The sequence below is a fragment of the Paramisgurnus dabryanus genome, chromosome 20, assembly GCF_030506205.2.
Source record: "Paramisgurnus dabryanus chromosome 20, PD_genome_1.1, whole genome shotgun sequence".
NCBI lineage: Eukaryota > Metazoa > Chordata > Actinopteri > Cypriniformes > Cobitidae > Paramisgurnus > Paramisgurnus dabryanus.
Window position 1 is genome coordinate 25606566 of NC_133356.1, and position 19357 is coordinate 25625922.

Below are 19357 nucleotides of genomic sequence, written 5' to 3' on the forward strand. Positions count from 1 at the left end.
TTAAGCTTCCTTAAGATTGGGATTTTACCTCTTGAGTCTCCGGCACAATATTTTGTATGCATAAAGTCTTACTGCTTTTTATTTAATAAGTGGTTTGCCCCTATTGAACTCTATTGTAAGAAAACCACGAAAATTAACCACGTTTTTTTAGAGTACCATTGGCACAAATTATGCAGGTTTTGGTGTCAAGTTTCGTGGGGCACAACTTGCATCGTTTTTCTATCACATGTATTCAGGGTCTGGATTTATTTATCTGCTTTACATAGCTATCTTTTTTCACTGTATATGACATACTAACTTTTACTTTGAGTCTGAAAAATCTTTCAGTACTGAGGAAAATCTCACCTTTTACCTTTCCAGAGTAGTAAAACACCAACATAGCAATATGCATGTAAAATATATTTATTTTGTGTATATACAGTTGCTTTGAGACAAAAAATATGGGTCAAATTAACTACATCAAAATCATAAAAAAAGATATTTCTTTACACCTCAAAACATGTCAGTGTTTTCTCGCTTTGCATTCATGTTAATGGCCCTAAATGAGAAGTCACAAAGTGTCTGAAAGAAAAGACAAATGGTATTTTATATGCATTGTAAATTAAAATGATAGCTCACTTTTACCATCTATCTGGTCTTTTTCAGTACTGAAAATAGTGAGAATCATTTTTTCCCATTTCAGGATAGTAAAACACAAATATAGCAACATATACTGAATACAAATTTAATTTGGGTCTGTACCTCTGGGAAAAAAAATGTGGGTCAAACTGACCCACGAACATCAAAATGGTTATAAAATTATTTGCGTACATTTCAAAACATATCAGTGTTTCCTAAATTTGCATGCATGTTCATGGCCATAAATCATGAGAAAAAGTCACAAAATCTCAGGAACAAAATCACTGGTTTTTCAGATCAAAATGACCCGGAACATAAAGCAATTGTTTAATTTAAAGGCACCAGAATACAATAAAATGGCATCTAACAGCACACATGAAATATTGTAATAAAATTTGTGCTGTGATGAGTTCATGACTGATGGTTATTCTCCTCTTTCAGTTTCCTTCGTATGTCTTCTATTACTGTAAGAGAGGAAGTATTGTAATCATCAAGTCATTTCAATGTCAAAAATACCTCCATCAACTATGAAACCACATAAGAAATACACAAAAGTAAGGATTTGGAAATGTGGCCACAAATAATCAACAAAAATCTAATAAGCATTTTTACTACATTTAGACTGGCACACAGTCAGGTAAACATATGTGTTAAATTAGGCATCATACCATCATCAGTAGGTGACAACTTCTTTTGTGCTCTTCTATGATGGTTTGTAGTGATATCTGTGATGGTCATAGGAGGATCAGCTTTATCCACGTAGCCCATTTTCTGTGCGATACGGTCACTGATGCCGAGGTAATCGTTCCTCAAGTCCTCCATCTCTTCTAACAGCACCTTTCTCTCACGCTCCAGCAAGCGGATGGCCTCCTTCAATCTTTCACCCTCCTTCGTACTCGCCATCTCCAACACGATCTTTTCTTTATGAATGCTCTCCAGCTTTTCTATAATGACCTGCTTTTCCATCTTGAGTTTTTTAACCATGCTCATGTAGGTCTCACATTCTCCTCTCAAAGCATCGGACTGTTGCAGACATGCTTTCTGCTGCTCCTGCAGTTGAAGTATCTCCACTTTTTGTTTGTTGTGAATCTGTTGAGATTCATGTTTCATGGCCTCCACCTGCTGATGCGCTTCCATCTGGCATTTCTTTAACTCTGCATTCAATTTCGAGATCATGTCCTGAGATTCCTTTAAACTTTTCTCTTTGTCTGACTCTTTGGAGCGAGCCAATTGAATCAGCCCTTTATTCTTTTCTTGTGTTTTAAATAAATGATCTCTGAGGTTTTCAGATTCAGTTCTCGTGGCTGTTAGCTCCTCCTCCAGCCTTTGTTTGATGGAGATGTTCTTCTTGTGTTCTCCATCCATCATCTGCAGGGTCTCTCGGCACAAAGACAGATCTTTCGCCGTTGCATCTCTCTCATCCTCGAGATGTTTCTGCTTGCTGATCAATTCTTGAGTTAACTCCTTTAACCTCTTCAGTGTTTTTTGTGAGCTCTTTTTCTCATCGAGCTCCACTTTGAGTTGGTCCTTCACTGCGTTTGCACGCGTTTTGAGTCGCTCGTATTTGTCCAGTAATGCTTTGAGCTGTTTGGCTGAGCTTTTGATGTTGCTTTTGGCTTCAGAAAGTTCCTCTCTCATATCTTCACAGGTACGATCAAACTTTTTGGTGATCTCTGTATTTTTCTGTTCTTCGCAATTCAGCTTTTCAGCAGTAAGTTGCATTTCGTTCTCTCTTTGTTTGGAGATCTCCATCGTATCTTTCAGTTCCCGTTGCTTCATCATCAATAAACGGACAAGATGTTGATTTTCCAGGTCTTTCTGTTGCAGTTGTTCCTTTACAACTTCAAAGAAGTCAAGATGTTTGCCTTTAAAAGATAAACTTTTGTCGATTCTGCTTTTTTCACGACACTTTGATGAGTCTTTTAAAATGACTTTGGAAGGGTTGGAGGAACATTTGACCGATCTTGTTGAATTGGACCGAATCAAGTAATCGAAGGGCAGGTGGAAGGTGTTATGGTCCATCTGGAAATGTGTTTGCTGATCTAAATTTCCTTCATGTTTTGCACTCACAGCTGCTTCTTTGCTCAATAAACCTTGTCCAGATATAATCCTCTGCAGCGATTTCATTGTCTGCTCATTAAAATCTTCATCAATCCCAGCTGTGTTTCGGAGTAAACTTCGATGCACTTTGAAGAATCTGTTTTCAAGACTTTCCACCGAAGCCTGCTGTGTTTCAGCACAAATTAATTCTTGTCCTTCTTTCCAGCGACTTAAAAGTATCTCTTTGTCATTTGATTGCATTTCACCATCGATGGATTCTGGCTGATGGATGCCCATCTTATCAGAAAGAGGTCTCTCCAAATTCTGCCGTGTTTGAACACCGTCAGGTTTGCACTTGTATGCAGACCTTCTAGTCCGTTTGACACTTGGGTCCATTGTTATTAATGAGTGGACAGTATCTTCACACTATAAAGGGATTAAAATGTTGTTTAGACATCATCAGTCCATCCTAGAATTGCAATCAAGTTAAAGGGGATATTTCACAAGACTTTAAGATGTCAAATACGTGTCTCCAGAGTATGAATGTAAAGTTTTAGCTCAAAATACCATATAGATAAATTATTATAGCAAAAAAAAAATTTATATAGGTGTGAGCAAAAAGTGTCCTTTTAAATGCAAATGAGCCAATTTCTGCACTAAATGGCAGTGCCATGGTTGGATAGTGCAGATTAAGGGGCAGTATTATCCCTTTATGAAATCACAGGGGGAGCCAAATTTCAATGACATATTTTTTCACATGCTTGTGGAGAATGGTTTATCAAAACTAAGTTACTGGGTTGATCTTTTTGACATTTTCTAGGTTGATAGAAGCACTGGGGACCCAATTGTAGCACTTGGAAAAAGTCAGATTTTCAGTATATGTCCCATTTAAATAAGAAAATGCAGAAAAAAATAGTGGTGTTTAACCAACTATTAGTCAATACATTGCACACTTATATAACATACAATTTGATGGCATATTAAAGGGATAGTTCATCAAAAATTTTTATTAAAATCTGTCATCATTTACATACTCACCCTCGAGTTATTTTAAACATTTATAAACTGCTTTGTTCTGTTGGACACAAAAGAAGATATTTTTTGAAGAATTTTTGTAACCACACAGATCAGGGGCAACATTCACTTTCATAGTAGATAACATAATATTATGGAAGTGAATGGTGCCCCATATGTGCTTTGTTTACAAACATCTTCCAAATATCTTCTTTTGAATCCAAAAATTTATAAAGGTTTGGAACAACGTAAATTATGACAGAATTTTAAATTTTCAGTGACAGGGTTTAGATTAATCCAGGACTAGGCATTAGTTATATTAGAAAATGCAAGTAGTTTTTACAAACGCGCAATACAAAAAACATTACTGGTCTGCATCTTAAGACAAAACAATAGCACTGATATAGAAATGACAGTCCAAACTGTTTTCAGATCAAACTCAAACATGCATTTTAGTCTGAACTAGGCTCTTAAAGGGATAGTTTACCAAAAAATGAAAATTCTGTCGTCATTTTCTTGCCCTAAAGTGTTCCAAACACTTCCAAATATCGTCTCCTTCCTAAACTAATTGCCCAAGTCTTTTTTTTTGGTTTTTAAAAAATACAAATAAATGGAACTAACTTCAGAGTTTGAGTAGATTTGTGTTCTTCTTGATGCAGCTGCCATTTAGAAAAGCTTGTAAAATTGCGCAATGTCTTTTGACTTTGGCAAAATAAAACAGCCTAAAACATTTTTGTCAAAAAATGACTTGGGCAATTAGTTTAGGAAGGTGACGATATATTTCTTTGTTCTTCTGAACACAAATGAAGATATTTCTAAAGAATGTTTGTAATCAAGCAGATCTGGGGCACCATTCACTTCCATAGTAGGGAAAAATAACACTATGGAAGTAAATGGTGCCCCAGATCTGTTTAGTTATCTTTCATTTGTGTTCAACAGAACGAAGAAATTTATACAGATTTAGAATAACATAAGGGTGACTAAATGATGACAGAATTTTCCCTTTGACCCCTGTCCTGGAAATGCCCCCTATGTGTTATACAGCTGTGCTGGCAAAATAATCACAGAAAGTTAAGGAGTTTTAAAAATATTAAGACTTTAAAGATTAAGCAAGCAGCCCTTACCGTAGTTGCACGAAATCCCGCTTTCCGGACCAACTGCAACACAAGCCTACTGTGCAACACAAATCCCATTGTTCAAAACTCTTTAAAATGTCTGTCACCATAGTGACTGGACCAACTCTGGCAACCCCAAGCGCTTGGAAAGTCGTTATAAAAATGGTTTTGAATCGAACCAGTTCTGCTCAAATGGCTGTAACGTAAGAAATTCCCAAACAAAAGCATCCATTAATACACTGGTGAGGCTGAATTTAAACTAAACCAAACCAGCTAAGATTAGATAGGAGGGGGGGTATTCTTTCAATGGGATCAATCAAAATAATAAAATATATGCCATATTTAAAGCAAAGTAAAAAAATTAAAAGTAATCTTCAAATGAGACAGAAATAGTTTAAATATTTTAATCGTTTAAAAAATAAATTACAGGACCTTAAAAGACAAATCAAGTGAAACCATGAGCACTTCCATACATCACAAAGCTGTGCACAATGCATGGTGCTCTTAACTTTAAAACAAATCAAGGCAAACAGAACATCACAGTCATACTCATCTCAAAACATCTGTCTTAAACCCATTTATGATCTACAATAGTAGTAATGATATTTGTACACTCATTTACATGCATGAGGCTATGATACAGTCGAAAACAACACTGTACAGAAAGTGGGCCTGTTAAGGGGATTTTCGGATGGATTTACGACATCAGCATTCCTGAACGGCTCTAAAAACAAGTTGCAAGAAATCCAGCACGAGTTTCACATTGAGTAACTGTATGTGTAAAACTCAAATCTTAAAATAAAATCTCTTATATTACTCTAAGTTTAAAACCAGTGACTTGACCATTAAGTGTGTAAGGGATTACAGATCTAGTGTTCAAGTTGCCAAACATTTGTAGCACTTTCCTAAATAAACCCCAACTCCACAAAAACAAACCTGCATGTTTATCTTAATATATTATGTAATCTGAATTGTAAATGTGAATGTATGCATAATTGTTCAGGGTAAACTATGCTGTAAACTTCAGTTAGAGTCTCCAGTCTAAAAAAATAACATCAAAGGAAAACTAAACACATGACAAAAGCACTGCTTGTTCAAAAAGGCGTCGCAAACTGTCAGTTGACCTTCAACTTTGTTGTCTGTGTCAACTGATCCGTTAGCGTGGCTCTTATAGAGTTTACTACAGTCTGTCGGACATTGTCTTGCATATATTGCTCTGTAAGTGGCTTCAGCACCTAGAAAAAACAAAGAAATGAACTTTAAGATTTAGACCTTTAACAATCCCTTAAGAAAATTTATGTGGTTCTGTCCTGTACACCTCAAATGGGATTCATGTAAATGAAGGCAAACAGTGATGCATGTAAAACAGCACGACTCACCTGTTCCCACAGAGCCTCTGCTGTCAGGTCTATAGCCACGCCCACTTCTCGATATTCTCCCGAGTATCTTGCGTACGCCCAGGCGCACAATGACAGCAGCGACACCCCCATCACAAGACTGGCCAATGCCGAGATGAATGACAAGCCGATAAAGCCTGTTACAGTGGAGACCATGTAGGCGACGAACATGACTGCAAACAGTGTGGCCGGAGTTCTCGCTGCATAGAAAATGTTCTTGCTTTCGTTGTGTTTCACAATATTTGTGTACACCTCATCCAGCTCGGTCTCCAGCTGCTGCTGGTAGCGCTGACTGTACTCAACACCGCCCATTTTCTTAACCGCAGAAAATTGCTTGACAGAGGCGTCCTTGAGTTCTTCGTGATAGCGCTGGAGGTCGATGGGGGCGATGTACGGTTTGTCCCCTCCGCATATCTGTGACAGGCACACGCCCGAAATAAAAACATGAATTAATCACGAGATGTGTGTAAGGCTAATTTAATTAGACCATAACAGAGACACACTTTACTTTGTGCCGCTGTACTAAAATAGTCTGGCCTAGATAACTCAGAGTTATTTTCGGTTATATAGGCTGGCTCAGCTCTCATCACAGTTTTGCTATATTTAAAGGTAATTGAGGTCCGTCTCCATAAATGATCCATTTAAAAATGTTGGCATTTCCTAAGACTATGGTGTACAGCAGTAATGCTTCTAGTGTTAATCCATAAAAGCGTCAAGTTACCTGCTCCATGGTTTTGCTATAGGTGTCTTTTGCTCCAGCGACAGCTGTCAGGTTGTTTGCTTCAGCAGTCGCCTAGGATAGCAGAGGCACAGTTAGCATTTAAAAGCTTTCATATAGATGGCATTACAGGTGGAGTGTAGCATACCTGCAACATGGATTTAGGATGTGGAAGCTCCTCCCCTTGATAGATTTTAATGTATGCCTACAAACAAAGAAACAACATTTTATTGATAATAATATGTAACCAAACATTGCCATTCTTAAAAGTTCAGGAGCCCAAATGACACCAATAGATTTTATCTACACTAGAAGTCAATGGTGCTCCACAACTGCTTGATAACAAACATTTCTGAAAGGTGACTCTGGACCACAAAACCAGTCATGGTCAATTTTTAGACATTTATACAATTAGCTAAATAAATAAATAAATCTATTGATGTATGGTTTGTTAGGATAGGACAATATTTGGCTGAGATACAACTGATACAATCTGAGGGTGCAAAAAAATATTGACAAAAATCGCCATTAAAAGGGACACTCCACTTTTTTTGAAAATAGGCTCATTTTTCAGCTCCTCTCAAGTTAAACTAGGAATGCGCGATTATTTGCATGTGATTGTCATGCGCATCTCGTCAATGAAGCCAGTTCCATGATTAATAGTAAATCGCCATCACCTGCTTTCAAATGGAGCAGCATTTACTACACAAAGACGTAGTTCAGTAGTAAAACTCCTTTTCTTTAAATTTCGGTAATGACACGGAAAATATCTGCACTGAACCTATGCCTGACACGACTGTCTTTCTTGTGATTTAATATTATGGTCAGTGTTCACTTTCAAATGATAGCAAAGAGATTCCTGAAATAAATAATATCATCATCAGGTCTTTCTGAATCTAAAGTGAATACAGAGATGATCAAAGTCAAAGCAAGCAAGCAGGTAGGATATTTCATGCTAAATAATAACGCGTAGTGTCTATAAAATTAATAATTTCAGTGTTTTTCTTGTTATAAATTAATGTTTAATGAATTGTATATAAATCTTAGTTTTTATCATTTACAGTAACAATCACAAATTATGTAATTTCTCATTTGAACTTTTTTTGGTCATGACTGTTTTGACGCGCTAAATCTTCAAATTAAATAAAAACATTGAATTGTAGCTGGGGTTTCCAAGGCAAAAATCACATTTGTAATATTTTTTAGGCTTAATTATAAAAAAAATTGTTATATCTTTGTGTGATGTTCTGTAGATCGTGGCTTTAAAATGTTATGAGGAATCATTTAACAAATGTTAATGTTGCCTTTCATTTTACCTTAAAAAAAGATATAAATGCATCGTCAGTTTTGTCTTCGTTCATCACTTGAAAGTCAGTTTTGGTTACTCTATCAGAAAGTTGTTTATATTATGTGCTGCTTGTGAAAGAAAATAAAAGTTACCCATTTGTACCTGGTCTGGCCCCCTCCCAACACATGCTCACAAACATAGATGATACGATTATCGGTAGACTAGAAAGATTAGAAAATTCTGATTTGAATGTGTAAATCCTTACTGTGCATTCAGACCGCAAGAGAGCGTCAAAGTGGCCAGAAGTCATTCATTTTCAATGAGAGCCGGCGGCGAACTCCGGCGAGCAGCGACGCGGCGCGCCATGTACAGCGTAAGCGTCGAGGAGAGTTGAAATCAGCTTAACTTTATGGTAATGAGATATGACACGGTTCGGCGGCAACCAATCGGAAGGCGGAATTGTTCACCGGCAACCAATCGGAAGGCGGAAACCTCCGCCTGAGAGGGGTTCAGAGAATGCATTCGAGCGTCAGAGCGTCCACTACAACTTTTCTTTAGCGTCGTTGTCAGGGCAGCCATAGCTTTTATTGACGCTCTCGCCGGTGGCGGTCTGAATGCACAGTTAGTCGAGGACACCCCTAGTGTCTACTAAACGACAAAGTTGCGTATGTGTGGGGTGGGTCTATCACGTGTTTGTTTAGGTGATTTCAAATGTCAACATTGGCTTTCAGAGATCATGCGCTCTGCCTTTAATTTAACAATTTACAGAGGTTTTGAACAACCTGAGGGTAAGTAATGATCATTTTTGTGTGAACTATCCCTTTAAGAGCTGTGCGTTAGAGTGCAAGTGTAAATGTGAGCTTTTCCCAGGCAATCAAAAATAGCATCAGCTGCTTCACACGCTCTTTAAGACTACCAGAGCACAAGCAATCCAGACGCAACGAACTGTTACAGCAATACATTTCATATGGAGTATTTGAGTAAACCAATCTGACCTTGAAGTACTCTAGTAGGTCTCTGCAAGTGACTTTGGCTCCGCCGATCTCTTTCTCTATCAGGTTCTCTGGTGCCAATAATAAAGGCACTAAATTGTGCAGCTCCCTTTTAAACTCTTCATCAATGTCTGCAAAAATACAGTTTAAGGTTTAAGAAGATTTATTCTCATTTAAACCATATATTTAAAAAACATGTTTCCCCAGAACTATGGAGGTCCACAGAACAACAGAGAGTTACAATACAGAACTACACAAGGCAAAAAAAACACAAGCCTGCAATTCAGATCTGTGATCTACATGTGTGTCTGTGTTTGAGAAGCATTGTTTACCGACCTCTCAGTCTGCCATCGAAGTGTGGGTTGGTTGCCACCTTTAGACCTGGATGTGGCAGCAGGAAGCAGTCGACATTGGAGAAACAGGCATGGATGTGCTTCCTAACGTTCTGCAGCTCTTCGTGTTGATTTGGCTTCAACTAGAGAGCACAGGTGAAACAGGATTCACATTCTGTTCAATGCTAAACCCTATTTTTACCTGTTTTGAGCTTCATCTCACCTTTAATCTCCGCTCCAAGAAAGCATTTCCTCCATCCAGTCCATAATTGTGCTCATAAGGGAAACACCAGTCTCTGATCAGAAACAACAGTTTCTGGTAGACAGAAAAGGAGAAATTTAGGGCCTTAATATGCCAAAAATAAGGGGCCATTTACACAACATTTTCAACCATGAATGCAAATGTTTTTTAAACGTGGTTTGGCTGTTCATCTAAAAGACAACAGTGTTTTCCGGTCCTGAAAACCCATTTTTATCGTCACCTCTGTGAAAACGAGGATCTGTGATAACTGTGCCGTCATGTGGATGTGTTTACTTTGGTCAATGGCCCTGTCCCAAATGGCACACTCTGGACTTGACAACTTCCACAGAGTCCACACTTTGATGACATCATGTAGTGCAAACCTTAGGGACCCTTGATTAAAATTGACCACCACAAAAAGATGTTTGCACATCGTGTTTATTACTACCTCTGTCTCACAGTTTCTGAACAAACACCCGTGGCGTCAGTCGAAGCGCTCCACTGAGCCTCATTTAAGTTGCATTTAAGCATGTATGCGGACGTGCACGTAGCGGATGTGCCTCCACAAACTGCAAGTCTGAAAAAAAAGGTTATGGTGTTGCTGATTCTCTTCCCGTCGCTATTTTTTGTGGCTAAAAGGGAGTTTGGGAACTTACATCAAAGCCAGATGACAACAGGTTTACTCAAGACAGCGCAAGCTAGCATGAAGGTAAAGCTAATCTTTTACATTATAGCGATGACGCTGGTAGTGATGATTCTCTCAGACCAATAGGTGATCTACAGTGTTTTCGCGTCACGTTTTGGTATCAGCTCGACTCACTTGAAACCCCAATCGAGGTGCTATTAAAAAAATATCTGGTACTACATACTGCACCCAGTGGAAAAGCCCACAAAAGTAAGCTGACCCAACCCGACCTAAACCAAACCGTGGGGTACTATGCAATGGAAAAGCGCCATTAACGAGCATGTGCAATTTAAGGCCACGAGACTGAAAGTCCACAAGAAGTGCGCCATTTGGGACAGGGCCTACAATGAATGTCATGCGCAGGTATAACCAAAACAACAATGGAAGTCTACAGTTTATTAACGCTTATCCATAAACAGTTTTTCGGTGAACAACAAAAATTGTGCATCACACCCAATACATCTAGCATGATTTTTTTTTTGTAAATATTGTGTTATATATCACAAGTGGCACAATACATAAATGTAAAAAATACATTAAAAAAGATATCAAGCACCCATTTGTGTATTATTGTAAACTATATTATTGTACTCTTTACCTGAAATGGTTTCTCATAGATCTCCTCCAATGCAAGTCGACCATATTCTGTGAATAGCTAAAAAATACACATGATGTTACGGTCACAAACATACTAAACTAACAATGTACGCAAACTAATAAAGTTACCTGTAGATGCTGCAAATCATCTTCTTGAATATTTTGAGTAAGATTATAAACCTAAAACAGAAAAGATCTTAAACTTAGAATTAAAACTTGAATTAAAAAAGCATATTAAATTAAACAATGTAGAGCTGTCGGTTGGTAGCTATATTGTTTATAATAAATTAATCTATTATATAAAATGTCCTAAACCTGGAGTACCATCTCGTGCCCGCCCGCTACTTTGGAAACCACTTATGCAGTTACTACCTTAACTATACCCGTTTGTGTTTGTATTATCATTACAATACACATATAAATACCTGTACAGAGCTGGTCATGGTGCTTAGAGCAAACACAGTGGCGCAGTCTTTGATGGTGGACTGACTGTCAAACGCTCCCTGCGTGTCCACCAACAACACAGCCACCTGAAGGAGCAATATTAAGGTTAGTCTTGTCAAACTGTCAACACATGATATATGTGTTGATATATACACGTGAATGCCCATCCACCTTGGTTCCATCCGGCTTTTCCACAACAAACACTTCACTCCAAGCCTGGATTCCTGTGGTCTCTCTCTCGCATCCTCCCCTCCATGAGAAACCTGTCAATGGCTCATCATCACCTCCCATCCATGACTCAGATGGCTGCAAGAGACAAGGACGTATGCAGATTGATCTTGTGAATGCCCTGAACTGACAATGCGAACAAACATGCATGAGACCAAGCTGGTTTTAAATGTGCAGGGCATGGCACACAAGTTAGGGCATGCCAATGACGAGACTCATCAGAAACTTGTTTTTAGGAATGATATTCCAAGAACCTTTTAATATGTCAGATCTTGCTCGGATTTTAATGCTTTTTAACTTTGTCTTTAGTAGTGTGCATTTGTGCAAACCGCTCGCATCTGTTTGTCCAAACACCCTAAAACAAATGTTATTGGGTGTGACAGATTAATACATCAAGGACTACTTTAAGCAAGCAAACAATCAATATTATCTAAGTCTAAGTGCAATATTTGCACAAACTGTTATGCATCATGTTGCATAATCATTCAAATGAATACGTGAAGGAAAAACATTTATTAAATATTCAGCATATTAAACAAAAACTGTCATGTTTGTCCACTGAAACGGGTGTAGCAGAGCTCTAACCTGACTGTGCATGTAACGTAGCATGAAATCCAATAGGAAGGACTTGCCCTTCCGGAAGGCACCGGCCACAGACAGCACAACAACGTTGAGATCCCTGACATGTTCCTGCATTAGGATCTTTTCCAGAGCAGTGGCATCCAACTCAAATTTATGATCATCCTCACTGGCTATCACGATCTGGATGGGTCGAGCCCCTTCTGGGACTGGGTCCAGCTCAGGTTCAAGCTCCTCCTCTACAGCACAGGGTGCCAGCCCATTACTTTTAGGACTGACCTCCTCGAATGAGCTCAAATCAGGGTGGCCACGGCTCAATGGTACATCCTCCACACCGGTCATATCTGTAGAAACACACAAGATAAATGCATCAATTGCTGTATGCACACTCCAACAACTGGGAGGATATGATTTGCCCTGATCATCGGCTGTTTTTAAACAATGGGCCGATGTCCGATAGTGGGAAAAATTGCAGAAACCCATTGATAGGTTGATATATCAGTGTATTCTTCTTTGTACTATGCACTACAAGTTTAAATACCTTTCAAGTCATGTGTACTGTATTCTCAGGACAATAAGTCGCTTTGGAGCATAAGTCGCATCAGTCAAAATGCATTTTAAAGACAAAAAACATATATAAGTCACACTGGACTTTACGTCGCGTTTATTTTATTCGAAAATGATTTCACAAAATCCAAGCCGAAGAACAGAGATTTAATCTGGAAAGGCAAGTTATTCAACTAAACAATAGCACAGAACAGCAGGCTGAATAGGTGTCCGTACATGTTAAAGTAACATAAACAGTTATTTACATGATACACAATAGCATACAGAACATACCTGAGAGGTTGAATAGGTTAAATTAAGACAACAAGCCAAATCAAGTTCAAAAAGGTCCCCAAAGTCATTCCACATCACTGAATCCATTGAATTACATAAATACAGGAGCAGCATAGAGTGGACTCTCGCGGTTGTAGACGGTAATGGTTTCTCTTGGTTCATATGAAATAATTTTGACGGATAAGTCACACCTGACTATAAGTTTCAGGACGGCCAAACTATGAAAAAAGTGCGACTTATAGTCCAGAAAATACGGTACATACTTTTAAGTATGTAGTGGCAGTATACATTGCAATAATTAATTGTTTAATCTTGTCATCACAGAATTGTTTGCATTTCCAAGTATTCTAAAAATTTCCAATCGTCAAATCTGAATGATTAACATTAGGGCTGGGTATCGATTCAGATGTTCCAGATCGATTTGATTTCGATTCACAAGCTATCAAATCGATTCGATTCGGATTCTCGATTACATTTCCGATTCCGGTTCTCAGGTAGGTTTTTATACTCGATTCTCGATTCAACTCAATGAATATAGATTTAATACACATACTTTCCTAATAAAAAAAGAACAGTGAACAGAAGTTTACAAGTGGGTAATAAGTAAAAAGAAATTAAAAGCCACAACACGTCTTGTTTGCGAAATCTAAAATGCTTCCATTCCTATGTTCAATGTTTGCAGAAATAAAGATTTTTTTGCCCAGCCCTAACTAACATGCTAAATACTAACAATTACATGCAAATACAAACCATTGAGCAAAAAGCTGTAGTTAATATTAGCAGGGATTCATGAATAAACTCACGCTTCCAAAATCTACTATGCTTTAAATGCTGAATGCACTAATTTTCATCTTGCAGCATAACATATAATAGCCTGAATTGTACAACCCCAAAACAGAAAAAGTTGGGACACTGTAGAAATTGTGAGTAAAAAAGGAATGGAATAATTTACAAATCTCATAAACTTATATTTTATTCACAGTAGAATATAGATAACATATCAAATGTTGAAAGTAAGATATTTTGAAATGTCATGCCAAATATTGGCTCATTTTGGATTTCATGAGAGCTACACATTCCAAAAAAAGTTGGGACAGGTAGCAATAAGAGGCCAGAAAAGTTAAATGTGCATATAAAGGAACAGCTGGAGGAGGACCAATGTTTAGGAATGGGAATGTTGTCCTATTCTTGTCTAATACAGACTTCTAGTTGCTCAACTGTCTTAGGTCTTCTTTGTCGCATCTTTCGCTTTATGATGCACCAAATCTTTTCTTTGGGTGAAAGATCTGGACTGCAGGCTGGCCATTTCAGTACTCAGATCCTTCTTCTATGCAGTCTTGATGTTGTAATTGATGCACTATGTGGTCTGGCATTGTCATGTTGGAAAATGCAAGGTCTTCCCTGAAAGAGACGACGTCTGAATGGGATCATATGTATCTAGAACTTGGATAAACCTTTCAGCATTGATGATGCCTTTCCAGATGTGTAAGCTGACCATGCCACACGCACTCATGCAACCCCAAACCATCAGAGATGCAGGCTTCTGAAAAGAGCGCTAATAACAACTTGGGTTGTCATTGTCCTCTTTAGTCCGGATGAAATGGCATCCCAGTTTTTCAAAAAGAACTTCAAATTTTGATTCGTTGGACCACAGAACAGTTTTCCACTTTGCCAAAGTCCATTTTAAATGAGCCTTGCCCAGGGAAAACGCCTGTGCTTCTGGATCATGTTTAGATATGGCTTCTTTTTTGACCTACAGAGTTTTAGCTGGCAACAGCGAATGACACGGTGGATTGTGTTCACTGACAATGTGTTCTGGAAGTATTCCAGAGCCCATGTTGTGATTTCCATTACAGTAGCATTCCTGTATGTGATGCAGTGCCATCTAAGAGCCCGAAGATCACAGGCATCCGGTATGGTTTTCCGGTCTTGACCCTTACGCACAGAGATTGTTCCAGATTCTCGGAATCTTTGGATGATATTTTGCACCGTAGATGATGATAACTTCAATCTCATTGCAATTTTTCTCTGAGAAACTCAGAAAACTATTTTTCGCCGCAGCATTGGGAGATTTGGTGATTCTCTGCCCATCTTGACCTCTGAGAGACACTGCCAATCTGAGAGGCTTTTTTATACCCAATCATGTTGCCAATTGACCTAATAAGTTGCAAATTGGTCCTCCTCCAGCTGTTCCTTATATGTACATTTAAATTTTCTGGCCTCTTATTGCTACCTGTCCCAACTTTTTTTGGAATGTGTAGCTCTCATGAAATCCAAAATGAGCCAATATTTGGCATGACATTTCAAAATATCTCACTTTCAACATTTGATACGTTATCTATATTCTACTGTGAATAAAATATAAGTTTATGAGATTTGTAAATTATTCCATTCCTTTTTTACTCACAATTTCTACAGTGTCCCAACTTTTTCTGTTTTGGGGTTGTACATGAATCAGAGCAGTCCTGGTTTACTGGATTTATGTTTTGTGTGACACCTACTGTACTGACTGACACACAGTCAGACATGGGTTTTCTTACATTACAGATTTGCATTTCAGCATTCATAAGCAGCTCATTACCAGAGTCACTTTCTATTCCAGGCGTGTGGGTCTCTGTTCTAACCCCATGTACTTTATCCATGAGCCGTGATAAGTCCTGATCCCTTTGACCGTGGGGCTAAATTTGGTAATTTTTGTGCTTGAGTTAAGACATACGGCAACACAAAACAAACACCCTATTCTCAGGCACATGGCCAGTTAAACAGAGCTGGATTAGAGTCAAGCAGCCAGTCGTGTAAGCAAACACTAGCAAGGACACTAAATGAGGACAGTTTATTCTAAACTGTTATATCAGCGTGGCCAATACAACAATCTATCAGTTTGTCTTTAAAACGGTTTAGAATAAACTATCATTTTTACCACAGGGCTGTTGAATGCTTTATTCTGATTGGTTGGGAAATGTTCTTCGGGTATGCATTATTTTTCAATAGCCACACAACTGCAGGGCTCAACACAAATAATTTTTTATACTGGCCTAGTCGGGCTAGTGGTTCAGGTTTTCAATTGCCCTGCCAAAACTTTCAATGGCCCCAATAAAAAATTTTTACCCAAGTAAATGTCTGCTTCCAAGATTTTTAATAATATACATTGATGAAAATATATTTTAGTGACTGAGGGTGAAGCACTGTCCCAATCGGGCAAGTGACAATACTTTTTACTGGCCCGAACATCTCTCAAGCTTGCCCCGGGCCACCGGGCAGTGCTTTATGTTGAGCCCTGAACTGACCTGTCAAATGTCTTAAAATGATTACAAGAGCAATGTCTTAGCAATGGCTGTGGTAACCGTGGTATAAGTGGAATAACTGACTCCGTTTTTTTAATTTTAGCGATGCTCCAATCAGGATTTTTGCAGCCGACTAACGATTTCTTGTCGTCATGATCGGCCGATATCAATGCCCGATACATATTCTTCAAGCTGATATGCAAGCTCTTTGATGACTGTAACTGTTAACCTTTTCTCTAGATAATGTAATCCCACAGATGATACCTTTGCAGTAATTAGTTATATTATTGTTTTATTAGAGAAACAAATAAGCACAACAAATACAAAGAGCAATTTAATATGCCTTTAAAAAGGCCTAGGCCTGTTAAAAGTAATAAAAATAAAACACTATAAGAATCGGTGTATATTTTATTCATAACCTGAAGATTATGCAAAATACAACAGTTCTTCAGTCATGAGCAGAGAGTGATTTTCTCTTTAACATTATTGATAAATGAATTAGGTTACTGTAGTTTTAAGACGTGAGAGAACATTGCTCTGTTGCGCTGAATGACAGGCTGTGCCCATATGCATTCATCAGGTGTGCGTGCCGCGGACAAGTAAAATGAGACTGTCAAAACGTTAAAACACATGCAAATAGCAAACTTTCGGCATAAAGATGCAATGTCCGCAATAGAAATGCTGAATACGCTGTGATGGGAATGAAGACGGGTCGTGCTGCATGTTAGGACCAGAGGACATTTGACCAACCTTAAACATTGAAATATGGTTGAAATAATGTTAGTTCTTGATTCAACGTTGAAACAACATCGATAAAAGCCTTAATGCTAAAAGATTAATAAAATGCTCAAAAATCTATGTTGAATTTTGGTTGAAATAAGGTCAAATGTTTGTGTAAGGTTGATTCAATTTGCAAAATCAAAAGGTAATTCAACGTTAACCATTAAATCAATGGTGAATCAACGTTGAAATCTTGGCTGAGACATCTCTAAAGGCAAAGAAAAAAATCCAAATTTGAGCCCTATGATGACAAAAGTAAGTGGAAAGATCGGTTCATGAGATCGGCAAATTTCGCAAGTACCGTTCGAGACATTTAATGCGATGATCGACGACGATACCGATCTACGGCCGATCAATCGGGGCATCCCAACTTTCAATTATTCGACAATAATTCCACATAACCACCTTGGGTGTGCATCGTTTTAGAATAATTCAACGGCCCGTTGTAAATTATTCCTTACACATTTAAATAATAGAATTAACACAAAAGCAGAGAGTTTTAGATTGTTGGGACTGACTTACTATATTTATAATATATTTATAAGGCAATAGGCATAGATCTCGAATGCAGTGAATAGCAACCTTTGTATCTTTAAAGCCATATTCACCACAAATATTTGTAATGCTTGGCATAAATAGAAAGTCGTTTAAAAATGTTGTTTTTAGCTTATTTTAATGCTCGTTTTAAAAAGTTTAAGTCAACATGATGCCAACAGGAACGTTGCCATATTTTACATAATTTTTCAGGAAACATGACATATATAAATAATGTAAAAATATTAACTTGCTAGAAATTTTAAAAAGCAAAATTGATAGACCATTCATCTATATATAGCACATATGATAGACAGGACAAGTCAGTCAGATAAACAAGAAGCTCAACAAATCTACTTGTGTTATCTGTTCACCTGCTGATGTGTTAGCACAGATAAAAAGTAACTTTATCTTGGTCTATGTACTTCAACATTAGCGCAGACTGCCCTGGACACAACAGCCTTGCCCTGACTCTAAGCACATTTACATGGCAAATTATCCTACGTACAACTTACAAAACGATGTACATGCAGATCATCACTATAAACATTAAAAAATAAACAATCATGACCATTACAACAATAGTATACGCTTAACGACAAAAATATCAGATAAGGTGGGACACATAAAATTAAAAACACAAAGATCAGTAAATACGTTTCAAGTTGCGCGCGAGACCTTGCCGCGTGTGATTATGTTTCTGATCGCGCGCACGCGCTTGTCACACAAAGCAGCTGCCAAATTCAGCGAAATACTAAAACAGCATAACTTGTACATTCTGCTCACAAAAAGCATTCAAGATAATATTAAAGTAAAATATATAAGGTGAACTAAACGAGCTTGATTAAAACGTTGAACAAGACCGTAAATGCTGGCTCCAAAGTTTGCAACGTTGCAAATTAAGCCATCTAATAATAGCAAACGTATAAATAACAGAAGAACTCACTGACAAGACTGCCTTTCTACCGGCATATGTATGATGTGTTTATCCCACATAAACCCGTGACTGTTTAACTAACGTTAAACTCTCTCACGTGCGTCTCGCGGTTTTGTCTAACTTACATGCTCCAAGTATTACTCAAACTCGTACTTGGTTTCAGACAGCTCTCGGTGAAACTAACAAGGCGATCCGAATAGACTTGGGACAGAGATTATTCTTACCTGGTAAAACTTGACCGTGACCGGATAAAATGCAAGTTTAGTCCCGATTTTAACTTTCACCTCGTCATTAAAACCATCGACTAACACAACTTAAGAATGGCAATTCAAAAAGTATTGTATGAATACTGTAAACAGCTTTCAAATGATACACAAACTAAAATAAAGCTGTCACCTTCGTCAAAGTTTTTATGTTTGTTGGCTGAGAAATGCCGATTCCTCTGTCCGCTGTCTTCCGCCATCTTGATTCTGTTTAAACTCTCCTGCTGCGTGACGTCACAGCCTCACATACTGTACATCAGGGGTCTTCAACTACTTTTCTTCGGGGGCCAGATTTTAAAATTGTAAATATGACGCGGGCCAAACTTTTATCCCTATTTTTACTTTTGATATATTTTTTACTTTTACCATATATATGTGTGTGTTGTTGTTACTTTTGTTGTAGTATATTTGAAAAAAACATATTAAAAACA

General features: G+C 37.9%; 2 protein-coding genes across 3 annotated transcripts; both read right to left on the reverse strand.

Moving 5' to 3' along the window:
* Positions 1-412: 412 nt before the first annotated feature.
* On the reverse strand, positions 413-5067 carry cccdc110 (coiled-coil domain 110 molecular ruler complex subunit). Its single transcript, XM_065297313.1, has 3 exons — positions 4797-5067; positions 1287-3084; positions 413-1082 (listed from the first exon to the last, which is right to left on the reverse strand). Exons 1-3 carry the CDS (start codon positions 4863-4865, stop codon positions 1030-1032), a joined length of 1920 nt encoding a protein of 639 aa, XP_065153385.1. The 5' UTR covers positions 4866-5067; the 3' UTR covers positions 413-1029.
* A 110-nt stretch (positions 5068-5177) lies between these two features.
* atl2 (atlastin GTPase 2) lies at positions 5178-19175 on the reverse strand. 2 transcript variants are annotated; one of them, XM_065297314.1, is made up of 13 exons: positions 19060-19175; positions 12295-12632; positions 11653-11787; positions 11463-11567; positions 11167-11217; positions 11039-11095; positions 9738-9830; positions 9519-9657; positions 9186-9313; positions 7051-7107; positions 6906-6977; positions 6167-6598; positions 5178-6022 (listed from the first exon to the last, which is right to left on the reverse strand). In XM_065297314.1, exons 1-13 carry the CDS (start codon positions 19124-19126, stop codon positions 5903-5905), a joined length of 1794 nt encoding a protein of 597 aa, XP_065153386.1. In that variant the 5' UTR covers positions 19127-19175; the 3' UTR covers positions 5178-5902. The 2 variants fall into 2 exon arrangements, with proteins under 2 accessions (XP_065153386.1, XP_065153387.1); XM_065297315.2 differs by lacking the exon at positions 19060-19175 and adding an exon at positions 18888-19044.
* Positions 19176-19357: the final 182 nt, after the last annotated feature.